The following is a 17772-nucleotide window of genomic DNA, read 5'->3' as shown; positions in this document are numbered from 1 at the left end:
TGGGAAGGATGGGGATGGGGGGGGTGGGAGGGAGAGAGGCGGGGTGACAAGGCTGGGAGGGAGGTGAGAAACAAAAAGGGGGCAGGCTGGAAGCGAGGAGGGGGCTAGGGAGAAGGGGAAAGAGAAGAAAGAGAGAGCCCGGAATGACCAAAATATTAAATCAAAATTAAATCAGAAAACTAAAGTCAGGCAAATGGTTACATACGTAATCTGATTTGGCCAGCATACTTACGAAGAATGACGTGGGTGATAACGAATGCAAATATAAAGACTGTCAGAAAAGACAGAGATAAAATAAACATATAAAAAAATCTGTAGTTTCTTTTCCCCACACAGTTGCCTACCCAGGGACAGTGGTGATCAAATCGTTCTGAAATGAGAGGCAGAAAAAAAAAAAAAGGAAATCAATTAATAAAATGTCTTTTTACTTGAGGGAGCCCCCCCCAATACTCTAATAATATAACAAAATGGTATCATTGTATGTACGTAATTCCAAATTCACCACTCAGAGAAATGCTTACCGTTAAGACATTCCAAGAACATAATTATTCTTTCAACAGAGCTTAGCTGTTTTGAAAAAACAAAACGTGTGCATTCTATTGTCATTACAATAGAAAAGCAAAGATTTCCCTCTTTTGTACAAGAAAGCTTTTTGGTTCACAGAACAATCTTCCCTTAAGATGGTACCAACACTCTTGATGGTGATTGCTGGGCTGGGCTGGGCTGGGCTGGGCTGGGGCTCAGTCTTTCATGGGTGTGTGGTACTGATTGACCATCTTTCATGGTAAGTGGCCTAGACAGAGGCCACTAGGGGTCTGGGACAGGACAGAGGGACAATCCCTTGTTCTCCCATCCCAGTTACAGCCATTTTCTAAAAAATGTCTCTGCTATTTCAATAGTCGTAGGAGAATTGATAACATTTTAACAATGATCTATGACCTTCAAAGAATGTAATACACCTGATCTTTTAGTACACAATTCTCAGCTTCCTTACCTGTAAGACAAGGATACTGTATAGAGTCTTGTGGGGCTAAATACCGTCTGGGAAAGTATTTTAAAAAAAAACAGTATGTGGTGCTTTAAGGTTTGTCAAGAGATGTCACGTACATCAATACATTTGGCCTTGATACATTCCTATGAGGAAAATGCTGCTGCTGCTCTATTTTACAGGTGAGCAAACTGAGGCTTAGAAGGGAGACTGCCTGCAGGAGCCATACCGCTCAGAGGCAGTGGAACTAGAATTGAGGCCAGGTCTTTCTCGGGGCTGATCCTGTCTTCCCAAAGCACAGGCTGCCTTGAGCACTTGGTAAATGACTGAGCACTGGCTTTGGGCATTTTTATACTGTTATCCCAAACCTGTGTCGTCTCACCTTAGGGATTTCACACAAAGTCTGCAGGACATTTGTGATTTGTTCTTCCCCTTGCAAGCAATAGCTAAGTGCTTCTCTACTCTTCAGCTGATCTATTCAGAAGGCCTATCCAGACTGTCGTTCTAACACACCCACTCACAGCAGACTGCCTGCCGCAGGTCGGGGAGGAAAATGTTACCCTTTTTCACTGGGGCTCTTATCCAAGCTTAGCTTTTACCCAATTTTCACATCTTATCTGTCTATGTGTGCTTTGAAAACATACAGAGAGGCCTCTGTGAGGTGTGACTCTGTAAACAAAACATCATAAAATTATGCAAGGCAGTGTTTCCTTTCTTTCTGGTCACCTATCATACACCACTCATCTCATATTTTATGTCTAGTGCAAGCTTATTTCTTGAAAAGGGCATGAGGACGCCTGGAGACAGTGGTGGCAGAGGAACTGTAAGATCCACCGTTGTCTGCAAATGACATCAACAAGCAGCAGCCAGTCTGAGCAGAGGACACCCAGGGAGAAATTTCAAAGCTCACCAGCCTGGTGACAATCTGATGGCCTATAAGATGCTGACATTCAAAGGAGAGCAACTCCTATTGGTGTGTCCATGTGAGTGACACATTAACATGTGTTACCAACCCCACACAGCTGGAAAAGTTAATCCCTGCGCAAAAACCACCTCATTTCCCCAAGTCACTGATCTACACAGGCTGTATAATGGAAAGGTCTATATGAAACAGGCAAAAATAAAAAAGAAATCAGAATCAGCAGAATTTTCCTAAGACTTTGAGGCTGTCGAGAAACCTCTTTTCTTCTTAACACACGCCTGTGGAAAGTGAGAATGACAAGTGGAGGCTGGGGAAGCCCAGGTTAGGTTGGCACCTCTGGTTCCAGCTGTGAAAGCTGATCTCCAGATGCCAAGTATGTGGTAGACTGAGCCTCCTAATTAAAGTGAGACTCGCCCACCAGCAGAGGAGGCATCAGGGCTTGGGAGGCAGAATTAACACTGCGGATCCCTGCCCCAGGCCAAGTACCAAGGTCTTTATGGCTCCAGGTAATCATTTCTACGGGGGCAGGTGGTAGCTGTGTTTTTAGCTTAGAAAGTTTACTATTAGCTAAGCTGAGATAATGTGCTTTCCTGAGCTGCTAAGGAATGAAAGCAACAGATGAGGCACATGAGACCCTCGGGCATGGGGTCTGCGGGGGCTTCGGAGGAAACTAGTGCTGTCTGAGAATGGGTGTGAACACCCGGCTCTCCGGCAGCCCTGAGCTGGAAGCAGTTTCCATTGGGAAATTTGTCTTACTGAAAACTTTTTCTTGACTGACGAAATTCCCACTAACGATGTAGGCTTGCGGAGAAATGCTTCCATTTAACGGTTTTCATGTTCTCCTTTGTGATTGTTGTACACGCATTGGTAAATGAGCCTGAGAGCTGGGTGTGCATCTCTGTGGAAGAAGGAAGCTCAGCGCCCAGGGCCGCCTCCCGGACCCCGTTACCCTCCTCCCTCCTCCCTGACTTCGGGGGTGTCGGGGCGGGAGAGGGGCTGCACCCGGGCTGGGCCTGTGCCTCTTCTCTGCGGACTCTCTCTCTCTCTCACCCAGTAACCTCCTCCCCACTGGGGTTCAAATGCCAACTCTACACTGATGACGCCCCAACGGCCGCCGCCGCCTTCATCCACCTTCTCTAAAATCATCTGATTTATTTTTACTTGCTTTTGCCTGCCAGCTCCACTAAGCCTTTAATAAATGTCTGTCAAGGACTGAATAAACCCTCATGCTACCACGAGGACATCCCGTGAGCAAGCACGTTGCCCAGGGCCGCACGGCTAACAGCAGCCAGGCCGGCCCGGTTCTAGCGGCTTCCAGAACTCTCGCCCACCAAACGCCCAGCCAGCCGGGGTGAGCATCCCCGTGAGCCCCGCACTGTATCAAGCGCTGGGACCCCTAAGAAGAGAAACAGCAGCAAAACGAACCCTCCACGGCTTCCAGCAGTTCCCTGTCTTGTTGGCGAGGGCACTAGTTTCACAATCCAGAATATTCCTCAGACCCAAAGAATGAGCCTCTAACAGAGGAAAACCGAATTGAGCGAGAAAACGAGTCTGTTCTCTGACAATGCTGGCAGCACACAGCACCCTCCCTGATGGGTGGAGGAGAGAATCGGGGCGAGGGGCGCTTGCCCGGCCCTCACTGGCTCCATTCGGGAGCCGTCAAGGCCACTGCGAACAGGGAGGCCTGTGTTACTGTTTCCAGGAGGGACAGCAGACAAGCGCCGGGCACCAGCGGGCACACGGGTGGCTCCCTGGGACTGAGTGAGGCAGTGGCTGGCCGGAGGGAGAACATCTGGAGCCGGGTCACAGCTGGCAACGTGGCCGCGTGCAGCCGCACCATCTGAGATGCTTCAAACAACTGTTAGCAGAGGTCAGACTGTGTATGTTCCGTGTGGAAAAACTGGATGGTGTCCTATGCAACAGGGGGTGCGAGAGGCGGGTGTGCGATGGCGGTTCTTTAAAAAACCGCTTCGGACTTGCTGCTAAATCCCTCAGCTCTGAAGTCTGGATCCTGCCAGAAAGGAGGGGTTTCTACATTGCAGCCTCTCTGGAGGGTTCTTTTAATCAAATGAGGTGCCGTTCCCTACACCAGGCTGTTGGGTATCTGTGCTCAGCTGTGCTAAGCGGAGGGACAGAGCCTCGGGGGAAGGGAATGGAACATGGGGGGCAGGGATTGGGGGTGATAACCTAGAAATTTCTCTAAAATAATGAGAGGTCTGAGTTTGCTGGCTGGGGTGCCCTGCCCACACCCCAGTTAGCATCACGCTGCCCTGGCATGGCTTATGGACTTATTTTCCTCTCCTTCCCCAGGTGAGGCCTTGCGGCGAGAAATCATTTCCAGTCACCTAATAGCCCTGGCACCTAAGTACCTGGCATGTAGCACACACTTGAAAATATACACTAAGCCAAGGAAAAAATGCCATTAATTGCCTTGGGTAGTTCTCTGAGTGATCCCTGCTCCTGGCTGCCAGGTGGAGAGACTGGAAAATGCTGATGAAAAGATGAGATTTCAGGCATGCGACTACAGGAAAGGGCAGGGGTCCATGAAATTTGAATATGTGCAGAGAAGGTTGAGGGTTGGAAGATGCGGATAGAGGCTGAAAGAGCTGATGGGACAGTTGTTAGTGTGAATCAGCTCACGGAGAAGCAGCCTCTGGCCTGTCTCGCTAATGGTGGGAAGCTGAGGTGGTTTTATTGAAAGCTCCATAGGGTGCCATTGGGAGAGCCCAAGGCTTCCGGTGGAATTCAAGTCAGGGGGAATTCCAGGCAACTTCAAAGTCACCAGATCCTAAGCGGGGAAAGAAGGTTCCATTAAGATGGCCAGTGGGAACACAGTTTAGGCGAAGGAGTTATGATCCTATTTTGTTAACCCCAAACCCTAAATACTAATGAAAAGAATATTATCAATGACAACGCTACCAATCACTGAGTGCCTCTTCCATCATTATCTCATTTATCCTTGACCACAGCCCCACGAGGTAGGTACTATCCCCACACTTTTCAGACGAGGGTGCCACTGAGCCAGGCAAGGTACCGCAGGTGCTGAGCTGAGGGATTAGCCCACTCCTCTGATTAAAGGAAGATTTGATTTCCTGGAAAGATGGAGTATGAAAAAGAGGCCTTAAAAATAAGTAGAAATGGAGACGTATTAAAATTGGGCAGGGAGAGAAAAATCCACTGAAATATTAAGGGAAATACTAATGGAAACCTATTTGCAAAAGTTGTGTTTGAAGGTTGCCAGAAAAGGAATAAAAGCGTTTGAAAATGTTCAGAATTTGAAATCTCCCAGAAGTCAGGCCCTCAAGAGATAAATAAAATCATATCCTCTGGCCAAGCAATTCTGAGTTTTCCATACAGTGGTCCTGGGCTCTGTGGCCTGCGTCTCCTCTCTGCAAGGGTGTCTTGAGAATCCTGTGAAAACTGCGATGTGAAACTTCTCATTTAAATGTTAATTACGTTTAAATTAAGGTAAATGTTTTTTAAAGGTATGAAGGGGAAAATTACTTTTTCTTTAAACCTAGGACTTTTTTACCTCCAACGTTAGAAAAATGTTGCCTCATGAGGTATCTTTTGCCTCTTTAGGATGATGAATGTTGAGATATAGTGGTACGTGTGTTATTACCTGGCCTTTATGGTTCCCACGTAATTGAAAAAATTATGTAATAGGAACATTTAAATATGAAACTAGCTCAAGTATCAGAGGACCATATTCTTAGACACTAAATAATTCATGCTGTTCTAGATCTTTTGGTAAAATCTAATTATAGCCTTGCCACTGTTTTAATGATTTCTGGAGAGCAACCTCATCTGCTAACTCCACTCCTCTTCTCACTTTTAACCAAACTTTATTGAGTCCTTACTATGTGCCAGGCACTGTGCTAAGTATTTCACATGAATTGCATCACTTAATTCTCACGAAACCTTGTGAGGTTGATGCTATTATGCCCATTTTACAGAAGAGGAACGTGCAGACGGAGGAGTGGGCATTGGAGCCCAGGTGTTAACCTGTACTCTTAACCACCACCTGTTCCCGCCTCCCGTGCCAGCTCCCTGCTGGTCACTGTGCAAGGTGGGCCCTGAGGACCCGGCCCCTCCCTCCTGGGGAAGCACACTTGGGCACCCGCAGCTCCAGGCACAGCACATCAGCAGGAATGGGAACAAGAGTGGACCATGGCCACACCGGGACTGGCAGTTGTGTCGGTGGCCCCTTGGGCTTCTTCTGGTTCAGGGCATCTACCCTCTGGGGGATGTGGAGAAAACCTAGCTCACGTCTGGGTGCTCACCCTCAATCAAGAAGTAACCTAACCTGTGAAAAGATGGCCTCATTCTCAGCAAAGTGATCAGAAGAAGCGAACTTCTTATGGAGACATACAGATTGGAGAAACCTGCTTGCTAAACACTATTTATTGAGATTGTGTGGCTTGGGGGTTATTTGGGGCAAACAGATGTATCAGGGAAGGTTTCTTATGCCCCCCCAACACATCTTTGCTCCTTTTCTGAAAATGATTTCTATCTGTTTAATTTTATGGTGCAAGAAAATCAAGAAATCATATTAACTAACTCTGTGGCCTTAAAGTATTAATACATCTCTTCTACACAGGGACCTGGTTTCTTTACATGTAAAAAGTTGGATTAAATAAGCTCCAAGACACCTTTGAGATGTCAAATTAAATGTAAAGCAACTCTGTGTTTTGTTAACACCTGCAGGGATTCTTCTGGTCTTGAGTCCTTGCCAGTGTCCCACAAATTACGATTCTGCAGCTTTTAGCTCCTTTTGCTAAAAAATCTAAAAATTTTCAATGTAAAACCAATTGGTAAATGTAGAATCGCTGTAACCTTTACACTACAATTGAACATAACCTTGGACCATACCCCCTACCCACCCGCATGCTCTCATTTGCCTCTGCCCTGGCTTTGCCACTACCCGGCACAGGGCTGAGTCTCTTTGGGCATCAAATGAGGGGGCTTGACTAACAGACAACTAAGGTCCCTTCAGCTCTTCAAAAGGGCAACTTAATATATTTCTGTTTCCTCTAATTTTCTAGGGTTGTTTACCGTTGTTTTTTTTTTTTTTTTTTTTTTTTTTTTTGCGGTACACAGGTCTCTCACTGTCGTGGCCTCTCCCGTTGCGGAGCACAGGCTCCGGACGCGCAGGCTCAGCAGCCGTGGCTCACAGGCCCAGCCGCTCCACGGCATGTGGGATCTTCCTGGACCGGGACACGAACCCGTGTCCCCTGCATCGGCAGGCAGACTCTCAACCACTGCGCCACCAGGGAAGCCCTACCATTTGTTTTTAACTCCTGTTTCCAATGTTGGGGAAATTCTGTGCTTCTAGGAGGAGAGACAAGCATGCATGGGAGATGCATTTTGAAGCAACTTATACCATGAGGTAGATATGCTGATTAGAAACAAACATGAAGCTGTTGAGAAAAGGGGTGGGGGGAAAGGTTTTTACAGGAAGCAAAGAGAAATAGTTGCTATTTCTAAGAAAGTGAGGGAGAAAAGATTTAGTGTGTGATATAAATAGTTTTTGTAAGGAGATATAAGAAAGTGAATAGAAATGAGGTCATTTAAAAAAGTGAATCAGCCTGTTGTGATGCAGAAGGAAACCCTACAATTCCCAGGAGGGGCATCAAATGAAGAGTAAATTCTAAGGAGGCAGGAGAATTACCTTCCCTTGTCTCCTCCAGCCCCTCCCAGAGTTCTCTGTCTTTATCAGACTCACAACTAGAGCCCCAGCACAGAGGTCTTTGAGCTTCCTGGAATTTAGCTGCTGGATTAGGGCTCTGCATCATTATGATAAAATCAGTATTATAAGTTCCAATTTGTACATCCTCAGTAAAACAGTCCTGGTACATTGGTGGCCCTCAGTAGTTCTCCAGCTGTAACTTGCTAAGTTGTGAAACTCTGAAATAAGCTCCACTATAAGCAAGTGCTTGGATGCTAGTGAGTCTCCTTCTGGGGTGGCCACTCCCTGACCCCTCTGGGCCCCTCTCAGCATCAGCTCCACTCCGTCTCTGCGTTTGCAGGGCCAGAAACTATGCCTGGGAGGTCTCCTTAATTCTCCACAGAATAAAACAATTATCTTCTGAATCTGAAAAACAAGCTCATGCTATCAACCAACACCCCGCTTTCTCTAGAATTCTCTAGTCTCCATTCCTCTCTAGAAATTCCAAGCCTTGACATCAGTATCAACACCACCTTACATCACAATGGCTTAAACACCTGTAGGGCTTTCTGGCTTTCAATACCTGTTCACATTCCTTATCTCACGTGCCCCATACCGAACCTCTGACGTGGGCAGCACAGATTCCCAAGTACAGGTGACATAGAAAGTGAATCTCACACCAAATGCAACAGCCACAGGCCCAGGGCTCCTCCATGCTACATCTGGGTCTAGAGCTGCTTCTAATGTCTACTCTCTGCTTCTCCCACTTACCCACACTCTTTGGACAGGTGTTCTTTCATGGCCAGTTACTATGTTTTTTGAAGCCAGTCAATTTATCCTCAAAGTGAAGGTTTCAGAACTGACTTATGGGTACATTATACACATAAAGCTAGCAATTCTAAGGCTCTTCAAAACCTTTTAATTTGACAATACACAATTGAAAAATTATATTCCGGATGGGCACGCTTTTCCAAAGTAAGCCTGCTTCTGTGATCTTGCAGCAAAGAATCTACATCATCTAAGGTGCAGAGAGCTGTGTCTATGAGCAGGGCACAGCAGCCTAATGGAATTGATGATGTTTCCCTTGAAAAGCAAACTGTGGTATGTCCAAAGTAGTTCTCTTAAAAAAATTGATCCAGAATGAGACCTCTTTGCAAAGCTTCTGAGACACTTCATTTTTCTTAAGTTGAAACTGTAGACCCAACTTCATTATGAGTAGTATTAAAATATAAGGCGAGCTCAAGGAAAGAAACACAGCTATGCATTGTGCCTTATACAAGTGCAATTTCTCATCTGGTAATATAATTATATACGTATTGTGTGTTACAAGATTACGTAATCAGATGTTGGATGGGAGAGTGAGAGGGGCACACCCTCCCCCTCTAACCCTTCTTTTTTTTTTTTTTTTTTTTGCAGTACGCAGGCCTCTCACCGTTGTGGCCTCTCCCGTTGCGGAGCACAGGCTCCGACACGCAGGCTCAGCGGCCATGGCTCACGGGCCCAGCCGCTCCGTGGCATGTGGGATCCTCCCGGACTGGGGCACGAACCCGTGTCCCCTGCATCGGCAGGCGGACTCTCAACCACTGCGCCACCAGGGAAGCCCTAACCCTTCTTCAGTATATGCTCTGACGGTCACCTGGAGGGCTTATTTTTATGAGGGTGATATTCACGTTTACAATGTTCATAATGGTCCTCAGTTTCCCGTTTCTAAAAGGTGGCTGTGGCCAGAAGACCCTCAGGTGCCCTCCCGGTCCAGCCCTCCCCGAGTCAGGAGTCCCTGGGGCTCAGGCCGGCTCTCTGCGAACAAGCCCTGGCCGCCCCATTGTTGGTACAGAACAGAAGCAGAGCTGGACTCATGAGTAGAAGGGGTGTTTGATGCTCAGAAGTCATCTGTAGGGCCTTCCAAAATCCTCACTGCACACTGACCCTGCCCAGACGTTCAGCCCCCTGGAGTACCTGCTTCTCCAGCTGCCTGGGTGGCATTTTAGGGCATGTGCCCGAGATTCCACAATCCTGTGTCCCTTCGGCTCAAGGTTTGGTGATCTACTACAAACATCCAGGCTTGGGAGGGGCCTGTTGGGAGTGGATAACCCCAGTCAGTCCTCTCGAGCACAAGGGTTAGCTTGTGCACCCTTGGGCTTTTATGCTTCTCACCGATGTATCTTCCTCGGGTGAGTTCGTGCCATCTTTCCACTGCCCGCTAGACGTTTCCACCTAACTGTCCCATCGCCACCTCTCATTCAGCGGGTCCTAAGCTGTGTTTATTATGCTCCCTTGTCCTCGCTCCTCACTGGCCTGCCTTTTCTTAGTAAATGGCGCCCCCATGCATCTAGCTGCCCAAGGTAGAAAATGCATTCATTTCTGCCCTTGGCTCTCACCCCTCCCATCCAGCCGGTCAACAGGATTGCCCATTGTATTATTCCTGCTATCTTTTCTATGCTGCTGCTCCCTGTCGCTGAAGGCCATTGCAGCAACCCCGTGACCTCTTTCATGAACCACCGTGAAACCTTCCTGGTTTCCTCACGCTGCTGCTAGAGGGACCACCAAAGCAAATAAGACCATGGCAGCCCTTTGCTTGTATTCCCTGGGCAGCTCCAGCAGCCGCAGCCTTGATGTCTGCAGAGCTAATGCATTTCCAAATTGAGCTCCTTGGGTGCTGGAAGGCCCACCTTTCCTTCCCTTTCAACTAGAGCAGACAGATCTATATCTGTTTTCTATATTGGTTTCCTCATTATATTCTTTTTCTAAAATGGCCCACTGTTTACAACCACCAGAAAAAAGAAAAATTACAATCAGCTAGTAAATGTTCACTGTAATTGTTCTAAGCAGTCCCAAGTTAAGTTTCAAATATGTGTGATATTGCTCTGTTGGTGGTGCATTGTTGAAAGTACATTGGATGCTTAAGTTAAAGGACCTGAAGTCCTAATCCTAAATGCCTATTTTGTGATGTAACCTAGGCAGGTTTCTGGGCCTCAGCAGTTGGATATGTCATTAAGGTTTCTTTCCCCCTCAAATATTAGGATTGTACGGCTAAGTCAAACTTTTCAAGACTTGAAGTCCATTGTGTCCACTCTACACAAAATTAGGAAGGGCTGGCAGGCCTCCGCAGTAGAAACTCTATAAATACTTGATAAGAGCTAGCGCTCTTACAGACCCACGTTAGACCCAGAGCTAACTGGTGGCCCTACAGAGACTGCTACGTGCTACAGAAATACTCCCACCACCAGAATCAGGTCAGCAGACTTCTTAGACTCTAACTAGAGTGTGTTGTTTTCTTGTTTGTTGCTGTTGTTTGTACAAACCATGCCAGCACTTCACTGAGTTACCACAGTCTAGTCAGCGGCTTGTTAATTACTTTTCTAAACACAGGCACACAAAAGAACAGGCGAAAGATTCTATCTAATAGTCAGGACTGGCTATGTACTCTGCGGGGCCCACTGCAGAAGGAAACTATAGAGCATCCTATTAAACGATTACTCAGAATTTCAAGATGGCCAGAGCAGAGCATTACGTCAGCCTTGGTTCTCACATACCCACTGCGCTGCCCTGTTAACTGTTTACGGCTGGCCCCGGAATGTGGTTTTCTGATTTGTGGCAGATTAATGTCTAGAGATTCTATTGGGCTGTCTGAAAAGATTTACAGAGCTGCTAAGAGCAAAGTACAGTGAGGAAATTATGATAATCTAAGAGTTAAGCTTAACAGTAGGCTAAGATCCCATTCGATATGGAGAGCCTTGGGGCAAGCAGCAAAACCCTCCTGGCTGACACTTGCTAGAGCTACAGAGCTCGATCCCCAGGCAGGGCCCAGAGAGCCTCTCAGGGTTCCACTGGCCTGGGTGAGGTGCGATGGGATGAGGGTGATGGAGGAGGACCATGCGATGGAGGACATCTGAGGCAGAGGCAGCAATGCTAACACTGCACACCCTCTCATCTACTGCCTTCCACGAATATCAGAAGCTCTGTTTTTTAACCTCTAGAGCACTGATTCTTAATTTTTTATTTCCTAATGCTTTTTACAAATCCAATGAAAATGACAGTCCCTCCCACCCTCATGCACTCACACCCAGCCTTTACATACAACTTCCTGCAGCCTGTTCTTAGTTAACAACGGTTGACCTATTGGTTTAGTTTGCTGAAATTGAAGTAGCCAATTTCAACAACTAACTTTCAAGTTGAGTTGTTCTAAGAAGGCAGAAAGGCAGGCGCCTACCTTTGATTGGTTTGCTCAATGTACCCTCTCCTCAGGTCCCAAAGGTACACACCCCAAACCCTAGCCCCACTTGAGGCTGGCACTCTGTTCACCCAGCATAACTGCCAGTCATCAACCACAGGTCGGGAGCCGCTTTACATACAGGAAGGGCCTATGTTTTATTCAGGGTTTTCCAAGCTAAGGGCTGTGATCAAGTAGTGAGTCATAAAATTAGTTTAGTTGGTCATGCCCAACATTAAAAAAAAAAAGAATAAAATAGAAAATATCAAGGCATCTCATATACTCAAGTACGGCTTCATGGAACTTTGAGTATCTGTGTAAATTGAGTCCCAATACAAAATGCATTTCTTACTGTGAGTTGCAGGGGGAAAAAAATTCGAAAGCTACTGCTTTATTCAAATTTGCAGCTGGCACATGATAGGCCCTCAAATACTTGTTGAGTGAATAAATATATGTATAAATTATATCTGTAATTGGCCTAAATACATTATGAGTCATTTAAATTGTCATTTCTATCCTCCCAGAACTGTATCGGGGTTACTAGTTCCTGATCAGACTTAATTAAAAAAATGATCATTTCTCTTGGAGTCTAAACATTTTCATTTGTACCGCTGGGAGGTCTGAGGGTGTGAGGGTGAGTTTTGTTGAGACTCTGGGGGAAGGAAACGTTTTTGTTCCGGTTGACAACAGTAACCTAGTCACTGAACTAAAAAAGTAATAGGCTTTTTTTTTTTTTTTTAAAGAGAGAAAGGTACCCCGGAAAGATGAAGCAGATGCAGGCAGAGGAGTATCCAGTTCTCTTTCTCTCCTTCCTCCCTCCCTTCCGTCCTTCCCACCCTCCTTCAGCAAATGTTAACTGAGCAGCTGCAGGCCAGGGAGGTGCAGGTTGCTGAGAGCACTTGGTGAGGAACAGACAGAGCTGCCCTCTTGGAGCTTACACGTCCACCGGGCAGAGGCTTTCATCAAATAACCGGTCAGAGCTGTGAAGGCCGAGCCCAGAAAATCCAGGGAGGAGTGCGCTTCCCTAGGAACCAGCCCAGAGCCCTCCGTGAGAGGACTTCACAGAGAGGATGTGCCTTTTTCCAGGAACTGAGAGGAGACCCTCAGGGCTGGAGTCCAGGCAGCAAGGCGTGAGGTGCCACCGAGCTGGAGAGGGGGAGGGCACAGATCTGGTGGACCAGGTGAAGGGTGTGGGCCTCCTTCCTATGAGCCACCAGCGGGAAAGCACACTTAAGGAGAGAGGTGGTGTGATCCGATTCTGTTTGGGATGGTAGCGGGTGGACTGGATGGGGAGAGGAGTGGATGGTCGGGGTCCACTAGGAGACCCCCGCGCAGGCAAGGTGAGAGATGATGGTGGCTTGCAGTTGGCCATGCTAGCATAAGGGGAGGGAAATGCACCCACCTACTAAGAAAAAGTACAGGGCCTGGTGGTGTTTAGAAAAGGATGGGAGTGGAAGGAGCCAAATATGAAACATTTGGTGTTTGCCTTGTGCAACCGATGGACGGTGTTGGCACTCAGCGAGCTGGGGGTCCCCGGGAATGCTGATTTGGGGTGTCTCTGGGCTCTCCAAGTGGAGATGCCCAGAAAGCAGATGCATCTGCAAGTCTGGAGCTCTGAGGACAGGCCTGAGCTGGAGACATAAACTTGAGAGACAGAGACAGACTTCGGGAAGGCAAAAGGCAGTGAGACCAGAGATGAGCACACTCACTCCCCAGAGACACGAAGCCAGGAGCCACAGACAAATCAGGGGAGACAGTGAGCCAAAGAGGTACCCATGCCGCGACAGCAAGACAAACAGAAACATACTTTCACGAAGTAATTGCCTGTGGCTTTCTCGGGTATGGAAGAAGTGTTTTTACAACAGAGTTGCCGTTTGACAATTACAGGCAGAAATGAGGCGAGCACTTCTTGGTCAGCTAAAAATAAAACCATGGCCAAAGAGCATTCTTCTCTGGATTAGGTCCAATTTACTTTTGCATTAGAAGTGTGCTGCGCATGGACCTGTGGTTGATTTCATGGCAGCAATCCAGGACTGGCTGAAAATGTGCCTGGACGCCCCAGAGATCCTGTGGTTGAGACTCTTCCTGTTGGTGAAGGATGCACCTTCCAAAATATAGCACCAGACAGTCTCTTTCTTTTGTTGAAAAGTTTTTAAATACATAAATGCACAGAATAAGAAAAGATGTATGTTTTACAATTTACTTTAAATGCATTGTTTTAAACTAGTAGAGTCTTCTAACAAAGCATTTTTCTGAAGTATACATGTAGATGGCTCCTGGTCTTACACGAGAATATCTGCCCCAAGTATCCAGAAAGCCGCCCCAGGGCTGGCCATGCACGTTCTGCTTCCCATGATGGTTATACTTCTCATTCTACAATTATACATTAGACTTCTGACTATGAATTGGCTGCCCAAGTAGTTGGACCAGTCATAGAGTCCTTTGCTGAAGTTGAACACGTCAGCATCCTGGCTTTGCTGGTTCCGTGTGACAGCTCAGCTAACAGGGCCTGTCCCCAAGGGTGGCTCTGAACTCGACAGGCCAGCAAGCCAGGACCCAAACCTGCGAAGAGCAGGGCTGCTCTGAGAGGGCTCTGGGGGTAGCCCTGCTTCCCAGGGTGTGAGCCAACCTTGCCTGCCATTTCTCATTTATGTGTATGAACGCTCCCTCCACCCCTGCCTCCGAAGGCTGTGGGAAGGCTTCCACGGATGTGAACAGAATTAAGCTCACTGAACCTTCACGGGGGTGGGCAGTTTACTTGATTGTTCTCACTCTAGGTCCAGATTCTTTTTTTTTTTTATTTTTTTTTGCTGTACGCGGGCCTTTCACTGTTGTGGCCTCTCCCATTGTGGAGCACAGGCTCCGGACGCGCAGGCTCAGCGGCCATGGCTCACGGGCCCAGCCGCTCCGTGGCATGTGGGATCTTCCTGGACCAGGGCACGAACCCGTGTCCCCTGCATCGGCAGGCGGACTCTCAACCACTGCGCCACCAGGGAAGCCCTAGGTCCAGATTCTTGACTCAGGTAGGATCTATCCAGTTCAGCCGCTGGTGGATAATGATACTTAAGGGAGGTGGGGTCATCCCTTGGGCCTCTATGATGCCAGCGAAGGACTCTGTTGGGAATGTCTGAGGCTCCCTCTGGGATGAGCAGTATGAGGACTCACCCTACAAAGCCATGGGCAAAAGTTCTCCAAATGCATGTTATGATGTTATCTCTGAGTTTTTCTCTCCAAGGAAATGCTGAAGACTTTCAGCCAGCAAGTCTAGGAGGCTGGACCAGTCTAGCCAGATGCACCTCTGGGGTCCCCTTGCTGTTCCCTGACACCTTGAGGCAAGGCTCTCCTTCCCCCACACTCGGGAAAGCACTCGCCCCGAGTCCAGCCTTTGTCCATGGACAGTCCCTTGTTACCTGCGGTTTCTTGCAGGATTTGCTTTCTCCTCTCGGCACTGTCTCCACCTCCTCTGTTCTCTGTTCTGAGGCCCCAGGAGATGGGGAAAGACACTTTCTGTTGAGGGCAGGACTGAAAATGGACTCCTTGTTAGCAGCAGCCCGAAACATTTTTGGTTAAAGACCATTCAAGAGCCCACCTCACTCACCACAAAGCTCTCAGGGCTCTTCGTGACGTCACCTTGTAAACAGCCGGACAGCAGGGAGGAGGGGTCATGCTGGTGGTGGGGAACGTTCTGGATAAGGGGGCTGCCCCGTGGGCACAGCTGGCGTCCTGAGCAGCTGCGGGGCAGCCCCGAGCCACGTGAGGGGCATCTCCCCTCAGCTCTGCTTCCTCTCAGCCCCGGCGGCTCTGACCCAGCACCTCTGCTGCCACTTCCATCTCACGGCCTCTCACTTCCTCTCCACGTTCGTCTTTCTTGCTCCCTCCCTTCTGTATTTCTTTTCCTACTATTTTCTAGCACTTCTTTCCTCCCCTTCCCCCCTTTTTTCTTCTCTGTCTCTGACCTCAGACACCAGCCAACCACTCACAGCTGGACACACGTGGTACCCAGTTCCTTGAAACTGACATCACTGTCTCTGGGTCCTCATGTTTAAGTTGCTGCAGATCCAGTTCTGGACCAAGAGCCAGAGGGTTCCGGTGGTTACACTGAGTTATGTACTTTATGGACTCAGGTCACTGTGTCATGACTGACCGAAAATATGTGAACTTGATTTTTCTTTAAAAGCATTAATTTCCTAATATGGGGAAATAATCATGCGCTCAGGAGACAGAGGGATCTGTCACTCTTCTTTGCCCCAAGTCCGTGAATTTAATGAAGCACTTAGTTCCGTGGCTTCTTCCTCAGGAGGATTTCTGGGATCCATCCACGCCACCTTTCCATCTCCACGGCTACTTCCCTAGTTATAGGGTAGCTGCAGGCCTCCTACCCATCTCCTTGGCCCTGTCTTATCACCATCCAGTTCACCCTCTGCAATGCAGACAGAGAGCACTTTCTGAAACACACGGTTGATAAGGCCACTCCACTGGCCCTTGCCCTTGGGATAAGACTGAAGCTCCTCAGCGTGGCTTGGAAGGCGTCTTGCCTCTGCCTGCAGCGCTCTCTGCCTGCAGTCTCCACTTTCTCTAGTCCCATGGATCTGCCCGCCTCCCGCTGCCCTGTGCCTCTGCACAGGTCATCCTCCTATGACCTGTGCATCCATTGGTCTCAGATGGGATGCTCCTTCCTTTGGGTTAGGAAACTCTCCCATATGCTCCCACATGACCCTGTACCACAGGAGTCTGTGAATCTACCTGAGTTCCTCGGTAGGGAAGCTCCGCGGGCAGGGCTGTGCTGATCACCATCACCATCGTCTCCACAGTGCCTGCCTAGCACAGAGCCTGACACAGCAGCAACAGTCAGAGGATATTCCTTAAACAGGTGAGCCAATGAAGTGCTGACATGGCCATGTGCATAGCCCTAAAGGATTATTAGCCTAGAGGCTCCCCGCTGCCCTGAGCACAGCATTATAATAACCCCAGGCACACATGCTGGCGATTTCCTGTCCTACAGCAAATATTCGGCGTGATCAAAGATGAAAAAATGCATTTTGGGCTCAATTTATTGGACTGAAAAACAAACCCATAAATCAGTAATAGGCAATGGTTTTTCAGGCACAAACAGCTTGATAGAAAACTGGTTACTTCTATCACATGATAAATGGCAGACCACTCTACTGTGATACTGTTGTGAATTGAACTTGTAAAAGCCAAGAGTACACTCTGTAACACTATCTTGTTTTCGCTAACTTTCAATGAACAGGTATGTGATACAAACCATTAAAAACCCATGTGGGGCTTGGAAACAATCTTGGCTTCAAATTTAAAATAATATTGTACTATTTTTTGAGGGAAAATTTAAATTTCTTTATACCAAGGGCTCTTATCTTCCCAATATTTCTCAGTAGCATAAACAGACCGAGGCAAGAACAGTGGGAAGGAGTGAATTCTCAGCAATTTTTAAGAAGGCTCCTATTTACCCAAGAACACAGAGGTGGGGAGGAGGAGGCTGGGAAGGGCCAGCGGCACAGTCCTCGTCCTGCCCCTGAGCTTTCTGTTCTCTCCTTTGTCATGAAAGGGTGACACAGATGCCCCCAGAAAACCACCAAGAATCTGTAGCAGGCTGGACACCAGGTTGGTAAGCACCCTGGGTGTGTGGGTGGCCCGGGCCTGACTGCCCAGTGCAGGAAGCTGTGTATGTGTGTGTGTGTGTGTGTGTGTGTGTGTGTGTGTGAGAGAGAGAGAGAGAGTGTGTGTGTGTGTGTGTGTATGCGCGCTCTGCACACCTGTGTTTGGGTTAAGAGCGAAAGAGGAAGAAAGAGAGGAAGGAAGAACAAGCCCAGTAAAGTTTTCCTTTTTTCAAAAAAGCAGCTTTTAAAAATGGCATTCTTGAAATAAATGTTACTGCCTATTACTTGAAAAAAATCAACACCAACCCTCTGGTGGGGTGGAGAGATGTTACCTGTCATCTTAAGCAGTCTATTTTCTAACAACTG

At 47.8% G+C, this 17772-nt stretch overlaps 1 protein-coding gene across 2 annotated transcripts in view; it reads right to left on the bottom strand.

Annotated features, from left to right (window-relative positions):
* Nucleotides 1–17772, bottom strand: part of ZDHHC14 (zDHHC palmitoyltransferase 14) — a 278874-nt gene that overhangs the window by 40030 nt on the left and 221072 nt on the right. For both annotated transcript variants that reach the window (XM_081250720.1, XM_081250721.1), the window contains exon 4: nucleotides 233–370. In XM_081250720.1, the coding sequence (XP_081106846.1) occupies nucleotides 233–370 (138 nt within the window). The remainder of the gene's footprint in view (nucleotides 1–232; nucleotides 371–17772) is intronic.

This window comes from Mesoplodon bidens (assembly GCF_964165515.1).
Source record: "Mesoplodon bidens genome assembly, chromosome: 12".
NCBI classification, from domain to species: domain Eukaryota; kingdom Metazoa; phylum Chordata; class Mammalia; order Artiodactyla; family Ziphiidae; genus Mesoplodon; species Mesoplodon bidens.
This window is presented reverse-complemented; position numbering and strand designations above follow the sequence as displayed.